We start from the raw sequence: 23,923 nt of genomic DNA, 5'->3' as shown, positions 1-23,923 counted from the left end.
AGGATAGAAAGAGATCGAGAATAGAAAGAGGAAAACTAAAGAGAAAGAGACGAGAGAAGAAGCGGTCGTTCAGTAATTGGTCATCTATTATTAGCTCGTTCAATTTAATAGGACCGAAACCCGTGAATTGCGCTACCCAATGAAATCAATACTTTGCAGTGCCTAAGTAATCAAGGTATCATCTCGACTTGCGGGTCTTCCTAGGTTCGAGTTCGTTCCCATCCAAGTTCCCGCGAGAATCTCGTTTCTCTCTCTCTCTCTCTCTCTCTCTCTCTCTCTCTCTCTCTCTCTCTCTCAAGTCTCCCTAGTCGTTTCCAGGACGGAAGTCGATCCTGGATAACTCGACTCATGGCAAGTCTCCCTTTCATCTACTTTCTCTCTCACTCTCTCTCTCTCTCTCTCTCTTTCTTTCTCTCTCTTTCTCTCTCACTCTCTCTCTCTCTCTCTCTTTCTTTCTCTCTCTTTCTCTCTCTATCTCTCTCTCTTTACCCTCGTTTCTAGGTACCCTTTCCACTCGCAAACATCGAAGGATCGCGCGCGACATCGAATACGATCTCTTCTGCTTCTCCCGGTGGGCAAGAACATCCGAAGTCAAGCTAATCTTTCAAGGTAAACGTCGACGGCACAAACGAAACCCTGATGGATCTTCGAAATCCGCTCGAAAGCGTATTACCTATCTACGTCTACAACCGCATCTCTATTTCCCACATATCCACATATCGATATCGACGCAACAACTTTCTCATCTAAGACCCCTCGATATTTTTATTTCACATAAATAAGTATTTCATTTTATAAACTTCTCATACACGATCGTTATTTATTCTTGATGGTTGAGAAGGAAAAAAAAGAAGGAGAAAAGAAAAAGAAAATAAAAAACAAAAGGTGGTTTTCACGCGCAATAATTAATTATGGAATACAAGTTAGAATTTTGTTTATGTCATGGAATGATTTCCCTACATAATTTTCCATCGCTTTTCCGCAGTGAACTGTACGGAATAAAGGTGCATCCATCATCCTGCCCTAACTTTAAACATTCGTGCATTACTCTTCCTTCTTTTCTTTATTTCTTTCTTTCTATTTTTCTTTCGTACGAATGAACGAATGAACAACTTTTTCACGTTTATTTTGTTAACGCGCACGAATGAATCGATTCATTATAACTTGTAATGCAGTATACCTATGCTAATTCTAATTGTTAGACATTATCGGAAAAGGGACTTAAATAAATGATCGAGAAAAATGAGATACATGCTAATGTACTCTGTATCACGAGGGTGACAAAATAAAACAGAAAGAATCAAAAATGAGCAAGTTCAATTACAAAAAATTTTTATCGAACGCTTTTGATAGAATTAAGCGAAACGAATGGAAAATTCATAATATATTCATACTTATATGTATACATATATATATATATATATATATATATATACATTTAATAATTTATTAAATATTTAAATATAATGATTTCAAATGATATGAATCTCATATTTTGCAGATATAGCTTGATTTTCCAATTTTTTAGTAATAGAATTTACAATTATTAACGAAACTCATGAATAATACTCTTTTTTTTCAATATGTTTGTTTTCAATTAAGAAATTAAATAATTTACCTGTAATATAGAAATTAAATATTCTCAAAAATGCTCTGCTCGTACTTTTAATCATAATTTACTAACTAATTATGAAAAAATAATTACTTCTGAATATAATGCATTAATATAGTATTTAAAGATTATATTTATAATATTTATATTATAATGAGATATTGTTTTAACATTTTTGAAAAAACAAATGAATTATTATTACCTGATTTTCGAGATAGGTGGCTCGATTTTTTTGGCGATAGGTGACCCATCGTAAATTTAGACATTATTAACGAAGATGATGAATTTTAATTATTTTGAATGATAAAGATCTATTACGTGCTGTCTCAAATGAAAAACGACAATCAAAATAACATGTGTCTCAAGTAATTAAAGAAGATACAAAGGAAACTAAAGAACCATTAGATACCTGTCTTACATGCTTGTTTGCAAGTAATAAATAAAAAGACTTCCATGGGAGACACGGTAGACACATTGCTAAATAAAATTAATCCAACCCCAGTACGTCATCAGATGTAGTTCAACAAAATAGAAAACATAAGAAATGTTTCAAGTGAAAAAAGTAACGAAACATACTAAAAATTTAAGCAAACAAACGTAAATGTCTCTCTTACAGAAGATTCATCCTCGGATGAAAATTTTTCAGATTATGTAGTCAACAAGACTAAAGAAAATTTTGGCACAGAAGATAATGTTGAATGATTCGAGTATAAAGAGAAGTACAGTTGTATAATGAAACAAGACAACATGAATACAATGTGTAAGATGTGATAAATGATTTCACGAAGAGTATTCAACCATTTTTGAATTTATGTTATGTAAGTTTTATAAGAGCAAAAGAAATAATTTTTCTTTCTGTTATGTACAAAATTTTTTTTTTTTTCGTGGATCATAATAGCTAAAATCATGGATTATATCACTCGGACAGTGAGATGGTCTTTTACACGAGAAACAATCTCTTTTTCTTATCTTTTTTATAAATTTTAGAATTACTTTTTATAATTTTATAATTTTTCATATATCTAATATATATTGTTCTTAATTAATATCGGATGTCGATTAAATTTATAATGTATTGAAGCTTTAAAAAAAAATGGACCATCACTTATAGAACTATCATATATATATGTTTTATATACATATTTTATACTATCCTATATATATATATATAGGATATGTATATATGTGTGTGTGTCTATATACATGGACTTTGAAGATAACAAAGTGAAAATCCAAATAAATCTTTCTTCGGTGACACGAATTTCCTCGTTTTCAGGTTTCAAACGAGAGTACGGAATCGTATGTAGAGGGAACAGTTAAGAGGAGGAAAAAAGAAAAGGGCTAGCTAACGTTGCAGCCAGAGGCGACAGTCGGTTCTTCGAAAAGGATAATTTCTCTAGGGACATTTGGAGAGCGAAGCCTGCGGCTTCGAGAAAGGAGTTATTATATCAGTTTTTATTCCTTCTAATGACACCCACTTACTATCTATCTTTTTCAAAACGAAATATCGCACCGTGTCTTACCGAAATACAGGATAAAATGAGAGAAAAGAAAATATATTTTCAAAGAAAGTGAATCTCATATCGATGAAAGAATAGAATTATGGATAAGTGATAATACAAGAAGAAGAAAAGTAATACAATAAGCATAGTATATGTAGCTTTTAAAGCAACATATTAACCATAATAAAAAAGTAAAATAGAGGGAGAGAGAAAGAGAAAGAGAGCGAGAAAAGGAAATTAAAAAGAAATTCCTCATTGAATTTCTTCTTTCGTTTCCTTTTTATCGCATATTCGAGAACGGAGTTCGAGATAATCGAATCGTTTTCGGATTCAAATATTGGAGAAGTTATCTCAGAAAATAATCAGAGTTTACCAGTTTTCACATTCCGATTAATCGTGCGAAAGTCATTCGTTATCGAATTCCGATTTTTCTATTATTTTACCAAAGGGCTGTTGAACCGGCAAACGAGTAACCGGAAGTCATTTGTAATTTTTTATTTCTCGCGAGTGTCTTGCATTCTTTATCTTTTGAAATAACTCTGATAAGAATTTACACTTACCGGTCTTTCGTGTCTGGGTGTGTTTCGTTATTTTAAGTTGAAAGCCGCGAGAAAAATTGTGAGTCGTTTCCAGAAAGAGAGAAAAAGGGCGAGAGAGAGAGAGAAAGAAAGAGAAAGAGAGAGAGAGAGATTTATAGATGTCCGTTGTAAAAGAGAAAGGTAGTTCTCTCAACGAAATGACAAAATATCTTGAAAGTTCGCGATTCGTTGCTTTCAGCTCGCACGAATTTTAGTTCTCGAAATCTCGAAATTTTGCTTTCTCTTAATTTTCTTTGATTTCTGCTTTTTTTTTTTGCAGTTGTTGTTATTATTATTGTTATCATCTGACAAGTTCAAATTAATTAATTCCGAGGTGTGCTTTACCCGGTACGGATCGTGTTCGAATTTCGGATAATGCCACAAAGTTCTACGTTCCAAGGACGAAATATCGAGATACGAGGCAGCGTGTTCGGCGTGACGATTCGTTTTCTCATCCGTAACTCCATTGTCCTGGATGTTTCTCAAGGAACGTGGCCGAATGTAGAAGGAAGGAGGAAAGAGACGGAAGGAAAATGAAGGAAGGCGCCTAGAATTGAGGAGACCGAAGGAAAAGGGAAAGCTTATTCGGGGGGAATAAGAGTCTTGGAAGTTCGACAATAGTTGGTGATGGCTGTATTCGAAAGCTCATTGCCGATTCTCAAAGCGTAGGGACATGGAATCAGGCTGGCAAGAGCACGAGAAGCAGTATGCGAACGGTTTCGCGAATATTCTTTTTTTTATTTTGCACGATAAAGGATGGATACCTACGGTATTCTCGAATCTTTTTATTCGATTCGATCCGGTTCGATCCATCGAGTTAAATGCCATAGATCAGCATCTTTAATTCCTATGAAACTAATTGTCATTCGGAACGTATCTGAGCTTTAAATAAGACAATGAAACTGTTTCGTAGAATTTCCTAAAACTTTATTAAGAATTTCGAAGCGAATTTCAACGGGAACGAGCGTTAAAGCTAAGGAAGATAAAGTAAATTATGAAGCTTGTCACAATTGACAGTACTGGGACAGAACTCTCGTGAAACATAGAACATTATAAAGCTTTCGATCCCCTGTTAGTAGGGTGTAAATAATCGAGGACATGGGTTCGAGGGTTAATACTACGGCAAGACGAAAAAGAAGACAGGGGCACTTCTATCAAGGTAACTCTGTCGATCTTCTTCTCGACTTTGATGTAAGATATTGGATCTCTTTCAAAAAAATAAAAAACTAGAAAAAAGAAAAAGGATTAAATTAACGAAAATAAATGAAGAACTCTATCACGTTCATACTTTACATTTAATCTACAATCTTTTCAATATTCGAACAACGTTATCGTGTTGCTTTTCTATGTTGCGTTACACAAAGTAAGCAGAAACGAGGCTAGAATGGAAAACTAGTTCGTAGTCTATTCAAACAGTTCCTGGTAGCTAACACGTTTGCCGAGATAAAAGTGTTCTTCCGAAGGAAATTTGAACAAACGTGTTCTGGTAAAAAGAGATTCACTCAAAGTGGTCACGGATTGTTAAAGGCTAGGTGTGATAAATTCGAAAATTGGAAACGAACGAAGCATCGTCCTTTATGTGTTCCTAGCGAATCGTTTTCAACAGATTCGTAAAACGTAGTGTCTCAATTGATATATATATATATGTGTATGGGCATAGATATATAAATATGTAAGTGCATTTAAAAAAAATCTGATATTCGCTTATTGATATTTCAATACTTTCTTTTTCTTTTTTTAGAATATTGATCTTTCAATTATATCGCTCACAATGTTTTGATGCCTTTAAATAAGATGTAGAAAATAAATCATTTTGATGATGTGGCACATTTGAAATTGACTAAAATGAACGGACAGAAGAACGTTCGAAGAACGGAAACGATCGAGGTGAATGACATGGGTTCGATGTTGTTACGGACCTTTCCGAAATGTTCGATCGATTTTACCCTCGCATTCCAGGAAACAGGAAGCTCTACGAATCGAGTTGACTTATGGCTTCGGACGTAGTTTCATTCGTATTCTACAATGCTTTGAAGATCTCAATATGCACATTGTTCTACGTCTCATGATTTAACTTCAAATAATCTTTCGAAATGAAATCGTATCTACTATTAGCCTCGTACAATTTCCGATAGATGGATATATTTATTATATAAAACGTTAGACGAAAGTCGAGTAATCAAGTCTTCTTTCAGTCCTTTCTCCTTCCTTCTCGCTGTTTATACTTTAATTTGAATTTTAATCGGATCAGGATGATCTGCTTGGGACGTAAAAAGCAAGATTAATTACGTCGATCAGACGTAAATCCAATGACAAGAGTCTTCATCGAAGGCCTACCAACGAACTTCACGACAAGATTATGAATATGCAATTTCGTTTAATGTTCGCGATAGAAATGGAGCAAGAGGAATATATAAGAGTACTTGGGTTTCTCTTACCCATCGTCTTGGTATTTTTTTTAAGACTCGTCTAAGTTTGGATCTTTGGAAAAATAAAGATTTTCTAACGTTTCCATTTACTACATGGCTCAAGGGTATGAGAAAGAAACGATTAATGAAACGATTAACGATGGTACATTCGGAGCCAAAGCTTTTTCTTGAATTAGAGTCATGAAAGTGAAATATGGACGGAGCTGTCAAATGTCTAAAAGAAAAAAAAAAGATTTTACGGCAACTACCTAAAAATTATTATAAAAAACCCTTTCCATTTTCTGGCGATTCTTATCGTACCAATTTATTTTCACGGTTATGAAAACTTAATGAAGATGTTAAGGCAATTTCTTAAGTTAACGTCTTCTCGTTAAAAAAGATCCTTATACTTTACGCTCGAATCGTTGCTTTCGTCATTCTGAATCTCTTAACGTTATGAATTCTTTTTATTTTTTTTTTTTTTCATTCTCTTGTCAATATTAATCGTACTCACCGTAATCCTCCTCGTAAATGATTCCCACCTTGGTCCAATTGAGAAATTCCATAACGTCCTGATAAGCGCCGTTGAGCAAACTTTGTGCGGGATGTAAATTGATACTGAATTCTTTCGCTTCTGCGTCCAGGTCCAGCCTGGCCTCGAGATGCGGAATGTCGAGTGCGTCGCAGATACTGTGTATATGTTGACCAAGTATCGGGTCCGAAGGTCCGAACACTGCCTGAACGCCGTGCTTGACCTGATGGCACGCTGAAACATCGATTTTTTACATTAAATTAGAACGTATCTATTTATAATACGAAGTGTTTATCTGCAATCTCGAATATTTAAACGTCGTTCATTTTTTATCACACATCCTACGAATAAAAAAAAATATTTATTCTGACACATATTACAATTAATCTTAATCTCAGATTATGATGTTTAAATATTGTTCATTTTTTATCATATCACGAATAAAGAAAAAAATATTTGTTCTGACACATATTACAAACGTTAATCTTAGATTATAATACTTAAACATTGTTACTTTTTTCATCATGTCATACGTGATAACAAAAGAAATATTTGTTATCACGCATATTACAAATTATTACGTAGGTAATTATTAATTATAATATCAATATATTCGACATCGTAGAAACCGGTTGACGTTCTATTAAACTAAATTTAACGTTTTGCTAAAACCGCCCTATGTACATCGTTCGATACGGTGCAATATCGCCTGCTCTACTTTAGCGAGGTTACTGCGGTCCAACATGAGAAACGTACTAGTAGATACGTACGTATATATACTTGTATAGGTATGTACATATTATGTATATATGTACATGCGTAGGTAGAGTACCCGATGACCGTCCGATATTCCAACATACGGAGGTTATCTTACACGAGTTGTAATGGTTGTTACTGGCGACCCAACTCTCATAAGTTGTACCGTTCATTCTCTGAATATAAGGAAAATGTCCAAATGGTAGATATTAAATTCATTTACTCCTGATTACGAGATTATTCAAATTAAACAACTCGAAAATCTTTTGTTAATTAATTTCATATATTTTAATGTAACAATTACTAATAATATCGTATTTACATGAATAGTTTTTATCATGATTATTATCTTTCGAAGAAGATCAAAATCTATTCGCCGGGAGCGATTCCATTTCCAATTCCGCGCACGTGTGTATGTGTATGTGTGTGCACGAGTGTGCCTGATACTTTTAATATCCGTTCGATCATAGGAGTCTTTTAAACTATTCGTTTATAAATTACGAGCGATCCGAATAAACGGAAAGAAAAATGGAATGGAGATCGGTAAAAGCATGACGCTTCAACGACGCTTCCTGTCGGGAATAAATTTTTTTTCCGTCGTTGAAGAATGTCAATGCCTATAACGTTATTACCTCAAGCGATATTGGTTGCACTAACCTCCTATTGGAAGCACAATGTTCAGCAATGTCGTCGTAAAACGTGAGCTCCTTTATTACTTTTTAATCCGTCGTTCAAATATTCAAAAAGGAGGAAATAATAATCCGAGCAAAGGCGTAGATTTTCTGATATTTGTATTTTCGTAATTATTATCTATTATAGTTATAATGTCAATGTCGAGCTATTAATAGCAATTTTATTACATTTTCAATGATTCTTCCTATCGTTTTCTTTCCTCCCAACTACTCTCTTTTTCGTGACCTTCATCAGGAGAAATCCAATTTCTCAAATCTGCAGGGAAGAAGACCGATAAATTCGAGATCTTCCCTAAGGACTCGCTCGAAGTAATCACGAGACTTCGTTTCGCTTGAAATTCTGATTTACGTGAGATTTTCTTGCGAATTGAAAGATGCGAGAACTAGTTTAGTTAGTATTATTTATTTCTACAACAGTACCGAATATACTCATATATACACCGGATATATACTTCATAATACACTGGAACGTTATTCAAGATTTAGGGGGATTTTCAGAATGTTCATTTTCTTTATACTCCGCTTTCTAGTTGTATGTATGTTAACCTTAGATTATAATCGTTAGTGTTCGCTTGGTAATTCTGTTCTCTGTAACGCTATATCACTTTGGCTTGCTTCTTCGCAAGTAATGGAAGTGAGACGAATGAGTCCATTCTAGTATGTCGCCTAGACGAAATTCTCCATGAAATTGTAGCCATCTTACCAATCGTCTTATCATTCGTCTTGACTAAACTTTAACCTAACATTACGAAGTTGTTTATCAGGTAAATTTTACAAAGAAACAAACGTAAAACTTATATTGGAATAATTTATTGTAAGAATTATAACGATTAAAATAGAAGTTGGAAATAGACAAAACTTTCAGGGAAAATTTTAACGACATTCTTAATTATTGAAAGAATAATTCAGTAAGTAAAAGATATTATAATAAATGAATAAACTGTCTCTTTCAAATAACCCTCAGATTGACATTGATTTAAGTATTAATTTAATTGAACAGTTAAATAGTAATTTAAACGCATGACGATTATATAGAAATCGCTTTCAATATAGCGATAAAATTTCCACGCTTGAAATGTCTCTGACGAACGAGCAGTTTATCTGTGTCACCTTCTCCGTATTTACATAGCACGAGAACGAGCTTAAATGTCTGTGCTGAGAAACGGAAACGCAGAATTCTCAAACGCAAATTGGCTCTACTTTTTACGTGCAACCTAGCGGTAATTTCTGTGGAATAACTTTCTCCGGCTAAACTTTCTCCACGTGGAAAAGCAGTCGTTCTTCTTCGTTCTGACAAAGCCCGCAGCTTCTCTCATTAAAATTACAAAGTATTTAGTCGGTTTAATCTCCTCCACCTTATGGAACGTGTTTCATCGTAATCTGCAAGTTGTAACTTAGGTATTTAGCATTTAAACCGTAATATTTCGTTTTAATGAAGTCTTATCTATCAATTGCTTGAGATTTACAAAATTAGCTTCGTGATTGAGTCTAAAATATATTGGTAAAATACAATGACATGAAGCAATTAATGTCAAACATTTCATAAAATCTCGATATACATAGATCGTTGGAGATTGAAATAACTTTCAGACAATTGTCTATGCTCTTTATTTCTTAAATATGTGGTACACTACACGGCTAAAGCACAACAATCATTATCTCGTCTTATGTTTTCAACGAGGAGAATTGAGAGGCATGGAGTGGAGTGGAGAGAAGGGGAGGGAAAGTATAGCGAAAGGAAGCAGAGAAGAGTGGAAATAAAACAACAGAAGAATATTATCCGACATGAACAGTCCCAACAAAAGATCTTCTTTTCGATTGAATATTTCTGAATTCCATTCAGAGTTAACGATCATTAAAAGTGTATTATCAAGAAAAAAAAGAATAAGAGATGTTCATCTATTTAAGGAATATCGCTATTGTTCTTTGATGTTTGATATTGTCAAATCAAATCTGAATTCATTCCTTTACATAGAATCAGAGTAATTGCGCGTTAAATCTTTTCCAACGTTAGACAGGAATCAATTCTACTCCATCCTAGCCGACGTCTTTCCAAGAGTCCCACAATTTCAGTCTGATTGAGCGAGTACTTTTCTGACTAGCATGGCGCTTCTTTTTCCCCCGTTTCTTTTTGTTTAAAAGGAACATCTCATTTCGTAACGCGTCCTATACATCGAGCGAAGAAAATATCAAGAGACGAAACATTTCATACGCTCGAAAGGAGAAGCTATCCTTTTAAGGTGTTTCAAACTTACTAAAGAAAATTGAAAGCTTTTACCTTCTCTTTCTATCTACGTTCTTTCTGTTCTTTCTTATACTTACTTCGCGATGTAAGAAATAAGATAGCTCTTCAAGTAAAAAAAAAAAAAAAAAAAAAAAAAATTGAAGTAAAAAAAAAAAATTGAAATAAAAAAGAAAAAAAGAAATGCACAAACGTATTCATAAGAACTCAATTTGGAAAAAATAGGAATATCTGTCGAAGTATGTTCCAAAATTAATTTCCTTTACAAATCAAACGTTTTATTTTTAAAAATGTTTCGAATTGACCGATCTGAAAATATTTATATTTATTTTCGATACTCCAAGTGTTTTTTCTTTTTTTTTTTTTTTTTTTATTCACGAGAAGTAAAGTCTTACCATAAGCAATTTAACAAATATTGAATATTTATCAGAGATTTTAAAATTCGAAAATTGATTATTATTTGTTACTCTTTCTATCTTTTGGGATTTGTCTTTTAAATGTTGTTCAGTTTTAATTCGTCGGTATTCTAATTAAATTTTATCTAATTCTATCAACGATTTCTAGATTTATTTCTTCCTGCGATGTACTATCACATTTTGACCCTTTATACTGTTCTCTTTACATTTGTGTCTTCAAAGGCTTAGTCAACCATTCTATTTTCTCTATACTCCAACTTCCAACACACATTCAGAACTCAAAATTGAATTTCCTATTTCCTTAGTTTACCTCCTAAAACCTTTAAAAATGTCCTTCAATTTACTTCATGAGCTCAGTTTGCTTTTTATCACATGTAAGGCTTAACAAAACTGTTGTTTTTTTATAAAATGACGATATTTAGTTTTTGAGGAATTGTTTATAACGAAATTGTTTATAACGAAATTTTATATATATATTATATATGCATGAATTACATACATGGGTTTAGTTTTCAAAAAATTACTTACGTCAATTGTTTATAAGAATTTGTTCATAAAAATTATTTATAATAAATTGTTCATAACAAATTGTTATAGATAATTTTTAAATAAACGTCAATTGTTTATAGAGATTATTTATAACAAATTATTAAATATATATTTACAATATATGCATAAATTATATATGGCCTTAGCTTTAAAAAAATTAGTTATGACAATTGTTTATAACAAATTGTTTATAACAAATTTTTAAATATATATACAATATGTACATGAATTATATATGGCCTTGAGCTTTTCAAAAATTAATCATGAGAATTGTTCATAACAAATTTTTTATAACAAATTATTTATAACAAATAGTTAAAAATGTATACAATATTTATATGAATTATATAATATTAATTTGTAAACAAATTTTTATCATATTAATTATTTATAACAAAGTGTTTATAACTTGTAAAACAAATAGTTGTATAAGCTTGTAAAATAAAGAAAAATTTTTCCTTTATAATGGTTTTTGTTTTAAATCTCTACGACTCTTAATTTTGGAGATATCCCAATATTAGTAAATTGTATTTACTTTAGTACACTGACCTACATAATTTTTTTCAAAATAACATTGACATGGTGACTTATATAAATTTCTGGAATTCAGTTGTTTCTACTACTTACTACGGCTTGCGTACGCACGTACTCTACGTTACTACAGATAGCACGTGCTTATAGAGAATTATGAATGGCAAATTAAAAGGGACATATCTGCGGAACGGAAAATCACAGAGAGTTGAAACAGAAACCATTTTAAAGAGAAAAATACCCTCTTTTTATCTACGTACTCAGATACTACTCTTATAATAGGATCAACTATTTCAATAAATATACCTTCGTAAGATTGTCGCATATTTTAAAGCACATATTCGTTTTGACATATTTTGAACGAATTAAAAAAATAATCCGATAATTTTGGGACTACTTACGCTATAGTCACAGTACAATTTAAAAGCTTGAAAAATGATAACTGGTTGAATGAAGTATGACAGCTCGTATCAATCGATTTTATTGATTTTACATGATTTTACATGAGCCCTATTTCCGATATGTAAATATATTCGCTTATGTATTCATGTCCGTGGAAGTTTCAGACGGAAGATCGAAGATCGAGGGCCCTAGCAACATGAAGAAGCAGCAGTACTTGTGCGAGGGATCGGGAACAGAACCCTCAAGTGCTGCTCTCGAACACGTGACATACCGTTGTGGAGCACCTCGTTTCCACTAGCCGATATATGTTGCGTTACATCTATATGTACGGTATAAAACGCCTTACGTCATAATCGCTAGCAAAGGAAACGTCTTTCGGATGATCGATATTTTCACTTTTTTGAAGGACTAGCGTTAGGTAAAATTATAACGAAACAAACTTCTTACGAGAAATGTTTCAAAAATTGATTGGAAGAACGTAAACGCAGAATCCTTTGATGTTGAGAAGAAAGACTGAGCTGGTCGTCAAGGAAACTAGAAAGAGAAAGAAAGAAAGAAAGAAAGAAAGAAAGAAAGAAAGAAAGAGAAAAAGAGTGTGTGAGAGAGAAAGAGAGAGAGAGAAAGGAAAAGGTCGAACGACCGTTTTCTGGCTTCTAGCCACGAAACGAACCGCCGAATAATCGTTTGTTAGACTTTGCCTTGACTAACGAGGTTCAAGCTTCCATTCCCTCTAACAATTTTTGTCGCTGACGTTGTATGCTCCTCGTCTTAATGTTCCTTCGGTTCGCAGATTACTCAGGTCCAAGCAGGACGATATAAACCGTCAAATAAAATGCATACTATTTAGTCTCCTTAGATAACTCGATTTAATTTCGTTTCAATGAACGAACATTATCGTTTAACAAAAATATCGTCGATCGAAGGAACGACGATATCGAAACGAGTGCTGAAACGTTCTAGAATAATATTAATTCATAGGCAAACGAGCTAATCGAACAGTATATCGACTTAGAATGATTAAATATTCACAGAAGAACGATCGAGATGTTGGATCTTTTTCCGTTTAGATAATCGTAAAAAATAATTTTGAAAAAATGAAAACAATCTCGTATTAGCCTTTTAAATATTTTCAAATCATATTTTTTATATCGTTCAAATTTCTTCTCAAGTTCAAGTTACCGATTGATTCTATTGATATCAGATATATCTACGAAGTATTTCCGTAGTTATAAAGGACAAGAAATGAAAAGGAAGGAATAGGATGATAAAATGGTAAAAGGTACGGCGAGAAAAGCAAGAGCGTATAGTCACTTTGATGGAATTCAACAGCAAGAGATTGCGAAAGGAAATGATTTCGAACGTTCGACGATCCTAGAAAAAGAAAAGAATAAATTCACTTATCTGATTTTCTCACGGGATTGTATGTAACCGTACCGACATACAAAATGAAAACAAACCTCGCCAAAGGATTACCGGTTGATATTGAATTCTCACATAAATTCTCCGTTGGACGAGCTGTTTTTCGAGAATGAAAAAAATGGACATTTCATTGTCCATCCCTATTTTCCCTTGGAGCGTAGATAGAATTGGAAAGAGTTAGTGCAAATTATAATTTAAATAAATAAACGGTAACGAGTACATGTCTATATACAATTACATATACATATATAGACAATTATATATTTATATATATGTATGATCGAAAAACTTTTGCAATACGATTCAGTATACAATTCAATAAATTGAATTGGAACTTTTGAAATATACGTGCACGTTTCAAAAGTGTATAACCATAAAATATTTTTTCTTTTTTGAGCAAGAATACATGTAGGAATATTTGCTATTCATGTAAATTGAATCGTGCCTTTTGAGATATATCTAAACGTTTCAAGAGTGTATAATCATAAAACATTTTTTTCGATTTATTATTAGTCACAAACAATCCTTACGAAATAGCACGTATCCTACTTGCATTAATAACTCGTCGACCTCTCGGTCTAGATGAACGTACAAATAATATTCCCGAGCAACCCACGAGAAAATTAAATTCTATTGTGAAGCGCTTTTCTCGTTAAGAAAAATTTCTTTTACTTAAGAAAACCTTTCACCTTTAATTCGTCTCTAACGAATCGCTGCTATTACTTCTACAACGTAACGTCGTTTTGATTAAACAAAAAAGAAAGGAAAAAAAAGAAAATAAAAAAGAAAAAGAAAGAAAACGACATAAATTATTACAATAAAAAGATTTTATTTCTTCCATTATTTTCTTACTCACCCTTTTTCGACGCGTGGAAAGAATCATCTTTGGGCACGTATTGAATATCGTACTCCAACGTTGTTTTTGGTAAAATAATTTTGTCCTTGTTGATCTTGTACACGGCGTACTTGAAAGCCAACTCCGTACTGCTATCCTTTTGGTCATGAGTGAAAATAGCTCCTGCAGATAAAAACATTAATATTACAATCAATGTATTCGTAATGATTGTAAGAAAATCATTGCCCATTCATTTTAACCCCTATTCCAATTTGGTTATCGATCGTACGAGAGCGTATTTAGCGCATGACTGTAACTGTCTATGTACGATCGACATACCATTGGCCATTGTCCTAAATAATCGTTGTAACGTTAAGCCCGCATCATTTTTCGCGTCAAGTTCGAATCCCAATCACGTTTTAGATATTGTCTTATGGATAATAAATTTTACCATGTTTTGCATAACTATAATCTCTCTCTTTCTCTCTTTCTCTCCCTCATTTTTTTTCATTTATTTTTGAAAAATGAACATTCGTTAAATTTCATATAAACGTGATGCAACTATAAATGTGCGAAGACATCGATTTTTTTTCTTTTTAAAATTCTCCTCTTTGAACACGAACGTTTATCATGTTTCAAAGTGTACAACTTAACACGATCGGTTCGTAAATTTACTTTGAACGCAATCATGCTGTTTAAGACGTAAATGATCCTTCTCTGAAACGGAATGTTAAACGGCTTCGAAGTTACTTATTCTCACGATAGAATAGTCTTGCGAATTGGTTCACATCTTACAACAGCGATTTACATTTTAGCAATCCGTTTCGTGTGAAACAGCAGATTGCATGGGTTCACGAGTAGTTAAATAAATTTGTTTACGGATTGTAAAATCAATATTTAAAATATATACATATAATATTATGATGTCAAGGACTTGATTTTGTAATGTACATCTTACTTATTTCTCTTCTTTTACATTCAATTAAAAATAAGCAGGTTATTTGTAGGATCGACCAAAAGGAGCTGACATACTTTCGGAAAACTTACGGTTCTTAAAATAAAGATTTAACGCCGAGGAAACGTCAAAAGTGAAAGAGAATTTATTCGTACTAAAGAAAGAAAGAGAGAAAGAGAGAAAGAGAGAAAGAAAAAAAGAAAGAAAGAAAGAGGTTTATAAAAAAAAGCGTCAAGTGAAAGGGATCATCCAATCTAGAATTGTACTCTTTAAGTTTCCCACGAGTTCATCCTCGAATACGAAGGATCAAAGATACTAGTGATGCTTTCACAGGAAGAAAAAGGGAGTCGTTCGAAATGCATGCACATAGCTCGCGGTAGTTTGGAAAAAAGCGAACGATTAACTAGTCTATGACGATGGCTTTGATAGTTTTTTCCTATTTTTAAAAGACAGGAGAAAGCGAAAGAAAGAATACAACCGTTTGACCCAGAGCCTTCGGCGTTGCGGTTTCGACGAAGCGCAAAAGAGTAAACTTTGAGCATTAGCATGAAGAAGAACGCTGATGAATGGAAAAGAAGCTCTTGATGGAAAGCTATACGAAAAACTTGAATGATAGAACGAGGCTATACGTCGTCCTCATCGCAAACCGATTACTTCATGACGTCCTACGTTATTCTTTAGTCCTGACACCTCAGGCATATGCTTTTCAAGATGTTAGAAAAATATTGTCGTCTTTAAAAAAAAAAAAAAAAAAAAAAAAAAATCAAAATATAAGAAAAGAGATGTTCAAAATGATGAAAAAATAACGAATAGGATGTCAGTATCTTACAATTGTGAAGGATTGTGAAAATGTGTTAAAAGTATCTAACGAAGATCGTCGAGTAAGATAAAAAATTATTCAAATTACTTTCCTTCACGAGTGCGATATTAAAAGTAAGTATACATAGACGGTTGAGTAGTCAAATTTACAAATCTTAGAAGAAACGTAAAATATTTTTTATTTTAAGAGAAATCACGAAAATCGTTATTTTTTAGGAGATATTTCTCTTTTGAAAATGTTTCTTGAGAACGATTATTATCACGATCTTCTTTCGCACTTGTACTTTTGTTTCTACAAATTTCTAGTAAATTTTTTCTAGGAATTTTTTTTAATAATTAATGTTCACATCAATATAACGATATTAATCGTTCGAACTTGATCGACATTGTATTAGTAGAAAACGAAAAAAAAAAAATAAAAAAACAAATAGAAATGGAAACAATTCGGGTTATTATTATAGAAAGTTGAAGTTTGAAAAAACTCGTGTCCTGCTTAATAAAAGAGACTGTACAGTCGTTAGCCGTTTTCGTGACCACGCACGTCCGCAACGGGGTTTTGCATTTAGTTTAACAAGCCAAAAATATATAGGTACAGTTATTTCCGTGGGTCGGGTTGTGTGCGACGCGACGTCCGTGCGATATGACGTGAAACTGCAACGATTTCAGCTTGTACTTTCTGTCTCACTCTTTTTTTTTTACCACCTACATACTGGATTCCTCGTTATACGTGACACAAATGTATTGTATTTTCAATAGTTCTTCTGACACTCTTGCGAACTATATCCATATGTCGGTCAAATACGAGTTTCGTTGTTAAATATCCAAGGCAATAAATAAACAAAATAAATGAATGAAGTAAATTGCGATCGTATTGCCACGATTAGTTTTAGGCAATTTACATAACTACTGGAGCTATTATTACAAAGTATTGCTACATAAATGTTCGAAATTGTTGGGGCGAAAATTCTTGATAAAAAAAAAAAAAAAAAAAAAAAAATAAATTAAATTAAAATAAAGTAAAAAGTATTTTTCTTTCTTTTCTCTCTGATTAACAAGCAGAAAATATTTTGAAAAATTAATTTGAATGATAAGAGAATTTGAGAGAAATGAAACGATCGATTGACAATAGATCATATAAGAATAACCTTCGAAAAGAAAGATAGATTAAGAATCAACGTTAGTTATCGAATTCTTTCAACGCTTACCACCATAAATCCATCATTTTTCTTTTTCTTTTTCATTCTCCCTTGACGTTCTTTCACCACTCGTTTCGTGTCGTAGCTAACTAATCCATTTATCCGTACATTTAACGTACGTACGTACATACAAGTAGAATCGGTTCTTTTCTAGTCTTGAAAGCTCAAATAGACTTCCTTCACTCACACAATCACATGCACACACACACACATACACACACTTTCTCTCTCTCTCTCTCTCTCTATCTTTTTTCTTTAACGCGTTAAGCGCTCCGTTTCTTTTCCTTTCTTCGCCAGCAACACAGACGACTTCTTTTGATGCGATGCTTTCGAATACCGTCTGTCCATCGTGTAATGCTTTCATTTAATCATTAGCAACGTTTAACTCGAAAGAGTGGAGAGTACAAACGAGCTTTGAAAAAGGGCGAAGACTACAACTAGTCTAATGATCTTTACCTATATCTATATATTGTAGAACTATACGTAAACCTTCTATCTATATACGTGTATGTATATGTGTATATATATGCGTACATATGTTTGTGTATGTATGTGTGTGTGTGTGTGTGTGTGTGTGTGGTTTTTAAAGAAAAGAACATTCTCTTCCCGGAAGCTTTTATCTTATTGCGTCCTTTTGCCTCTTTCGCTTTTATTATCATCCCTTCGTGTCTCGAATATCAACGAATTGTTCATGCGGATATTTCAACGTGAATATTGCACGTTTAAATATCATCTTATAATCTTCAAGGATCATCTCAATTATCTTAAATATCACAAAATTTATGATTCATAATCAATAATCATATTGGCTAGGAGAACTATTTATTCAGTTTAAATTAAATAAATATATGTATATCTACGTCGATTATTTCTATGGAGAATGAGAACATTCGAAGACATTAGAACAATGAGTTTTAGATTCTAAAAAAATAGATCGAAAGTAATCGAAGATCCGCAGATTGGCCAACCTCATGGATATCCTCATTTTTACGTTTATCCCCGAACCATTTTCAAGTCGATAGAGGACAATCCCGGTGGATTGAGGAATATCGAACGGATCTATACTACGCTACTATCTACATGGGTTAATTCCGCTAATTTCTCACGGGTACAAACCGAGAGTGTATCGTGATACATTTATCGGTGAAAACTCGAATTGAACTCACTCGAACTTTCCATGAAAAATCTTTTTCGATTGCGACGATGGATACGGTTATTACCTCGGACTCTATTTTTGAAAGAAATAAAAGCGAAATATAGAGGATATACTATTTGAATTAAATTGATTATTCGATATACTAATATAAAAATTAATAAATTTTATTCTTCTGTGAATAAGAAAATTAAACTAGTAAGTAATGTATGATTTTCTTTTATTTTCTTTTTCTTTTATTATTATTATTATTATTATTATTATTATTATTATTATTATTATTATTATTATTATTATTATTATTATTATTATTATCCTCTTTTGATAAACATTCATATCACTGAATTTTTTCGTTTGTGCCTCGTTTCTCTTCCTTGTCAATAGCAATCAAAGTTCGTTTTACTTTGTGTTGCAACGCAATAAATTTCAACTCGACTCTTTCCCGTTTCTTCCAGAATAGGTCGGATGAAGTTTCCTACCAGAACAATCTTTCCCTGAGGGTGGACAAGTTTTTGTATCGTTCCATGCCTAACTTACGCAAACTTTCTTTGGCTCTTTTGAAATGCCACAAATTGTTTTAACCGATGAAGAGGGAAAGTGTCTCCTTTTCTCTTTATCTCTTTCTTTCTGTCTCTCTCTCTCTCTCTCTCTCTCTCTCTCTTTTTCTCTTTCTTTCTCTTTTTCTTTCTCTCTCTCTCTTTCCTTCTCTCTCTGACTACGAAAGAAGCAATTAACTTTGATTTAATTTCTACCGACGAACTTCCTGCAATAATTTATTTCTAATTAAACATTTATATACATATTTCTAAAATAAAATATTCATTGATTCTACGCGATATTTATCGATCAACGTTATATAGCTAAATTTCGATTCAAACCTGAAACTCATATATACACTCATGGAAGTATAAAACTTTTAAAATGTTAATTCTACTCGGTCATAAAATTATATATATATATATATATATATATATATATATATATATAGATTTTTCGTTCCTCCTCCCTACTTTATTTTTTGTTAAAACAAATCGATAACTTTGATACAGAATTATTAGATCGTAAACTTCCTGTACAGGAGAGAATTATTCGGAAAGATTCGATAAGTTCCAATATAAAGTACAAGAAATTCTTATCAAAAGACATCGGTAACGAACCTTTCGTTAAAACTTTTATCGAGTAGAAGAAGCGCGTAAGATAGTCCCTTCCTGTGCGAGAATCGACGACACTCTTTAAGTACTAAAATTCGTAATCGTAGAGTTTCTCTTGACACTTTCGAAACTTTGCGATGAACTTGAAAGGAGTTTCGAGTAAGGTTGAGATATCCATTTTAGTTATCGACTAGAAAAATCCGATTTCCCGGATAAAATTATTCCTCAATTCGCTACTTTTTCTTCCTTCCTACGATTATAATTTTTAAATAGTTACGAAGTTTTTTATATGTAATTATTATTCAACTTTTACTTAGTTCACGTACTTCGCATTTCCGCTAATTAATTTCAATGTAAATTTAATGTTACTTAAGTTAAATTACAATTTCTGTCATAGAAACATAGAAATTGTAATTATATTTATTTATTGAAAGTACCCCTTTAATATACAAATATATGCGTTCAAAGTTAAAAAGTGAGTCTAATTAAGTATAGTACCTATACTAAATTAATTTTAAGAGGATCCTCTTGGCGAATTACATTCCGAGTATATTAATTTTGGAATTAAGAAAAAGAGATAGGAATAAAAGACTTTCATCGCGAACATCTTTCGTGAAGGAGACTGAAATTCTTGAGGAGTCGAGTGACTCTCGAAGAGGATAAGATTGCAAGTAATTGAAACGAGAAGAACTGGACGATAAAGATAGAGAGACAGAAAAATGATGTCAGCCTTATACGAGGAAGATCAGGTAAGAGATATTTTGAAAAATGCTGTTTGTAGTCTCTCTCTCTCTCTCTCTCTCTCTCTTTCTCTTCTACTTCTCCTTCGTTAACAAATGTTCGAATTTCATGAGAAAAATTTATTATTTAGGATGATCGAATTTCATGAGAAAAATTTTTTATTTAGTATGATAGGAAGGAGACAAAAGAAAATAAAAAAGTTTTTCCGAGAAAGTCAATTTTCGGAGACAGACGGCAAAACGATTGATCGAAGATAGATAGAAAGGTGTAAAAGAAAAGTGGAAAAGAAGTGGGTATATAAGTTGAGAAAGGGTGAGTGGGAGATGAGGGGAGGGTGGGGGAGGCTGAGAGAGTTTCTAAAAAAGTTTGAATGAAAAGTTTTTTAGCAAACTTTCCTGTTCGATCGAGAGGCTATACGCATACGACGAAAGAGTCCTTTGAGAGAGACCAATAAAATAAGATGAAGAAGAAATATCGAACTATGTCCAACTATGTCTAACTATGTGGAAAAACAGATATGTGTTTCCTAAGAAAAAGTTTCGATCATTTCTGCCAAGTTATTCTGAAGTCGTTATTAAGTTATAATTCTTAAGACAGACAAAACGAAGGTTCGAAAGATCAATCAATAATAGTGCGCTTATTCTGTTAAAATCGTTTTCACAGAGAGTGAGATCTCATAGCCTTAATTCGATGTGATCGAAACCGTAGCGGTGTGAGTTAGTGCCAAGCGGTTTCTGGGTCAGATTTCCTAATGACAAAACTACGTTATCGAACGAAATCGATATGCCTATTTGGCGACTGAGATGGTACCGTGTACAAAGCCGATAATTTTGGCCATTAATAGTAACCGCCTATGCGATCTGCGGCCATATCAATCTTTGAAATTTCTCTTACGTTAGCTGTGCGAATTAATAGGTCAGTCAGAGGATCTATACATCGTTTTCTATGATAGAGAAAAAGAGAGAGAGAGAGAGAGAGAGAGAGAGAGAGTTACAAATTTTTAATCTTAAATATTATATAAAAAATGTATCAAAAAGAAAAAAAGAAATAAAAAAATAAAAGGTGATAAGTAAATTTACAAATATTCAATTTGATTCCATCGAATTATTTGATTTAATTAAGCATAAATTTTGACAATTAATATTTGATTTCTTAATTAACAATCACATTTTGTATAATCTATATTGTATATCGAATTTTGTAGGAAGCTCCTTCGTGCTCGTGAAAATTAAATCGACGAGAGTATGCCGAGGGCGCTTTTCCAAGCGGTACTAACGAGTTATTAAACTAATGTCTCTCGTTAATGTTACATGAGTCTCCAGAAAGGCGAAATTTTCATTGAAAAATCGACTATTCACACGCTTTCTCTCCGTTTATTCTCGATTCGATTAATCTCGATGTTAGGCTCTTGTCTTTTCGACACCTTCGTCGTTAATGTTCTCTCACAAGCAACGGCACTATTTGAAATTAGACTCATTAACGTTACCACATTGCTTCGTGCACAACGAAAAGCATTTACGAGGTGCAACAGCCACTCTGTCACGCGCGCACGCGCAAAGATACGCGCATGCATACTTATGTATCGTATCTATATGTAGATACATGGTCATGTGTTACATACATGTCAAATTCGCCAGCGTAACCACTCTCGACGTTCTCTCTTGCCGTTCACACATATACATATACGCACACATACACACACACACATATCTTTCGTACCACCTCGCCATTCCCTGCATCATTAAACGCACGATGCGCTTTCCATTTGGTACGCTCCTGGGACTGGAAAGCGTAATTGCTAGAGTTACTGAAAATACTTGATCTATAAAACATTCGTGAAATCGAAACAATTTTTCTTGATTTTTTTTATTGAAATCAACGACTAATAATTTAATATTTATTATGATTATATATATGTATGTGAATATACCATAATCAAAATTGCAAGATGATAATACAGTTAGTTTCTCCAAGAAACCTAATATCTATATATAGTAATCGATTTCATTTAAAGTTGTTAAAGTAACACGAAAAAATTATTGTAACGGTGTTGATAAGTACTTTATTATATACTTCCTACATACGAGTTTTTTTAAAGCAACATGTAAAGTTTTATTCTAATCCTGTCTTCAACTCGTAAATTTGATTAAATCCGTCAACGAGTTTCGCACGAAATATATTTCTTGTGTCGATGTGCCCACTGGTACAACGTTATATAATTCCAATAATTCACGCGTTAGAGTTGAAAGTTCTTCTCTATGATATACAAAATAACGATATTTTTTAAGTGAAACAGAATATTTATTATCTAGAGTAATATTATTCGATCTATAAATTTTAATTTTTTCTTTTTTTTCTGCTGTTGCGTTCCTTCCCCTTGTATTAATGCTCATATATAGTCTCTGTTTTGAAAAAAATATGAATAAATATGATTTCAAAAAATTTACATATACCTGCATCCGTCTATATATATATATACACAGGTATCTACTTATAAAAGCAAAGTATCTTTTCGCGGCTTCATCATTCTTCCGTCGCAACCTTCCTGCGAATTGATTCAATCTCTACGCTTTTTCATGAATACAAAATCAGGCTTTCTCAAATATGATGTTTCGAAGTTCGCGCATAAGCTTGGAAGATGCGACAATGTCAAGATATCGTTGAAATATTTTTCAAGAACAACGCTCATTTTAAAGCGAAGCTTGATCTTTCTACCGAATTGATAAATAAATATAGATAAAAGTATAAACCTTAAACTTAGGTAGACATCCTAAAGGATGTTTACACACTTGTAAATTAACTTAGTTGTATGGTTGCAGCTGCGAACTTCGAAGACGAATGTGGCCTTTGAATAATGCAACAAGATCAGCGGCTGAAATTAACGTGACCGTTTTCCATCTAAGGGTAAAATTGTCCTGCCATTTCTACGGGATGTCTATGGATATTCTCTGCAAATGTCTAGTGATAACAATGTTATTGCGTTACCGAGAATAACGAGTAAGTAGGGAAGGGATGAGCGAAAGTGGAAAACATCGACGAAACAGAGCTAAGACCGGCATTAAATTCTATTGGTTGGAAGAGGGATTCTTGGAAAATATGTATAAATTCGGCGTATAAACATTCTACCTATATATAAATCACATAATCTTTCGAACTTTTATATTATACCGCTGTAACATCTTTTATAATTTAACTTTCCTTAACTTTAAGTTACTAATATTTTCTGTTATTATTACTTCTTTTGAAAATAATAAAAAAATTTATTTTTCTCTTTCTTCATCAACAATGTTATTCGATTTGGAAATTAATACCTCGCATACGTTGTTAAATAATCGATAATATCAGTTGATTCCTGGATCCATCGTTATAAAACGTAAACTCCATAAGCCGATCATACAAAGCTTTATATTGCATAATAAAATATATATCCAGGG

At 32.7% G+C, this 23,923-nt stretch overlaps 1 protein-coding gene and 2 long non-coding RNA genes across 17 annotated transcripts in view; 2 read left to right on the top strand and 1 right to left on the bottom strand.

Annotated features, from left to right (window-relative positions):
• Window positions 1-23,661, top strand: part of LOC146872854 (uncharacterized) — a 32,028-nt gene extending 8,367 nt beyond the window's left edge. Inside the window, exons 2-3 of one of the 5 annotated variants that reach the window (XR_014982498.1) lie at window positions 12,379-12,545; window positions 23,309-23,661. This is a non-coding gene — a long non-coding RNA (uncharacterized LOC146872854). Of the gene's footprint in view, window positions 1-501; window positions 1,364-12,378; window positions 14,503-23,308 lie in introns of those variants that run through there. The other 4 variants (XR_014982497.1, XR_014982499.1, XR_014982496.1 and 1 more) reach the window with 4 other exon arrangements.
• Window positions 1-23,923, bottom strand: part of LOC118447459 (glutamate receptor ionotropic, kainate 2) — a 74,412-nt gene that overhangs the window by 37,952 nt on the left and 12,537 nt on the right. For all 11 annotated transcript variants that reach the window (XM_085659058.1, XM_085659059.1, XM_085659057.1 and 8 more), the window contains exons 3-4: window positions 14,496-14,657; window positions 6,615-6,866 (exon numbers count right to left, since the gene is read on the bottom strand). In XM_085659058.1, coding sequence (XP_085515184.1) covers window positions 6,615-6,866; window positions 14,496-14,657 — 414 coding nt within the window. The remainder of the gene's footprint in view (window positions 1-6,614; window positions 6,867-14,495; window positions 14,658-23,923) is intronic.
• On the top strand, window positions 1,837-3,966 carry LOC146872855 (uncharacterized). Its single transcript, XR_014982503.1, has 3 exons — window positions 1,837-2,174; window positions 2,259-2,430; window positions 2,889-3,966. It is a non-coding gene; the product is annotated as an uncharacterized LOC146872855 (long non-coding RNA).

The sequence above is a fragment of the Vespa mandarinia genome, chromosome 8 (genome assembly GCF_050613455.1).
Source record: "Vespa mandarinia isolate Hongniang chromosome 8, ASM5061345v1, whole genome shotgun sequence".
In the NCBI taxonomy this organism is placed as follows: Eukaryota; Metazoa; Arthropoda; class Insecta; order Hymenoptera; family Vespidae; genus Vespa; species Vespa mandarinia.
The sequence above is the reverse complement of the archived record's forward strand: the minus strand, read 5'-3'. Positions and strand labels throughout refer to the sequence as shown.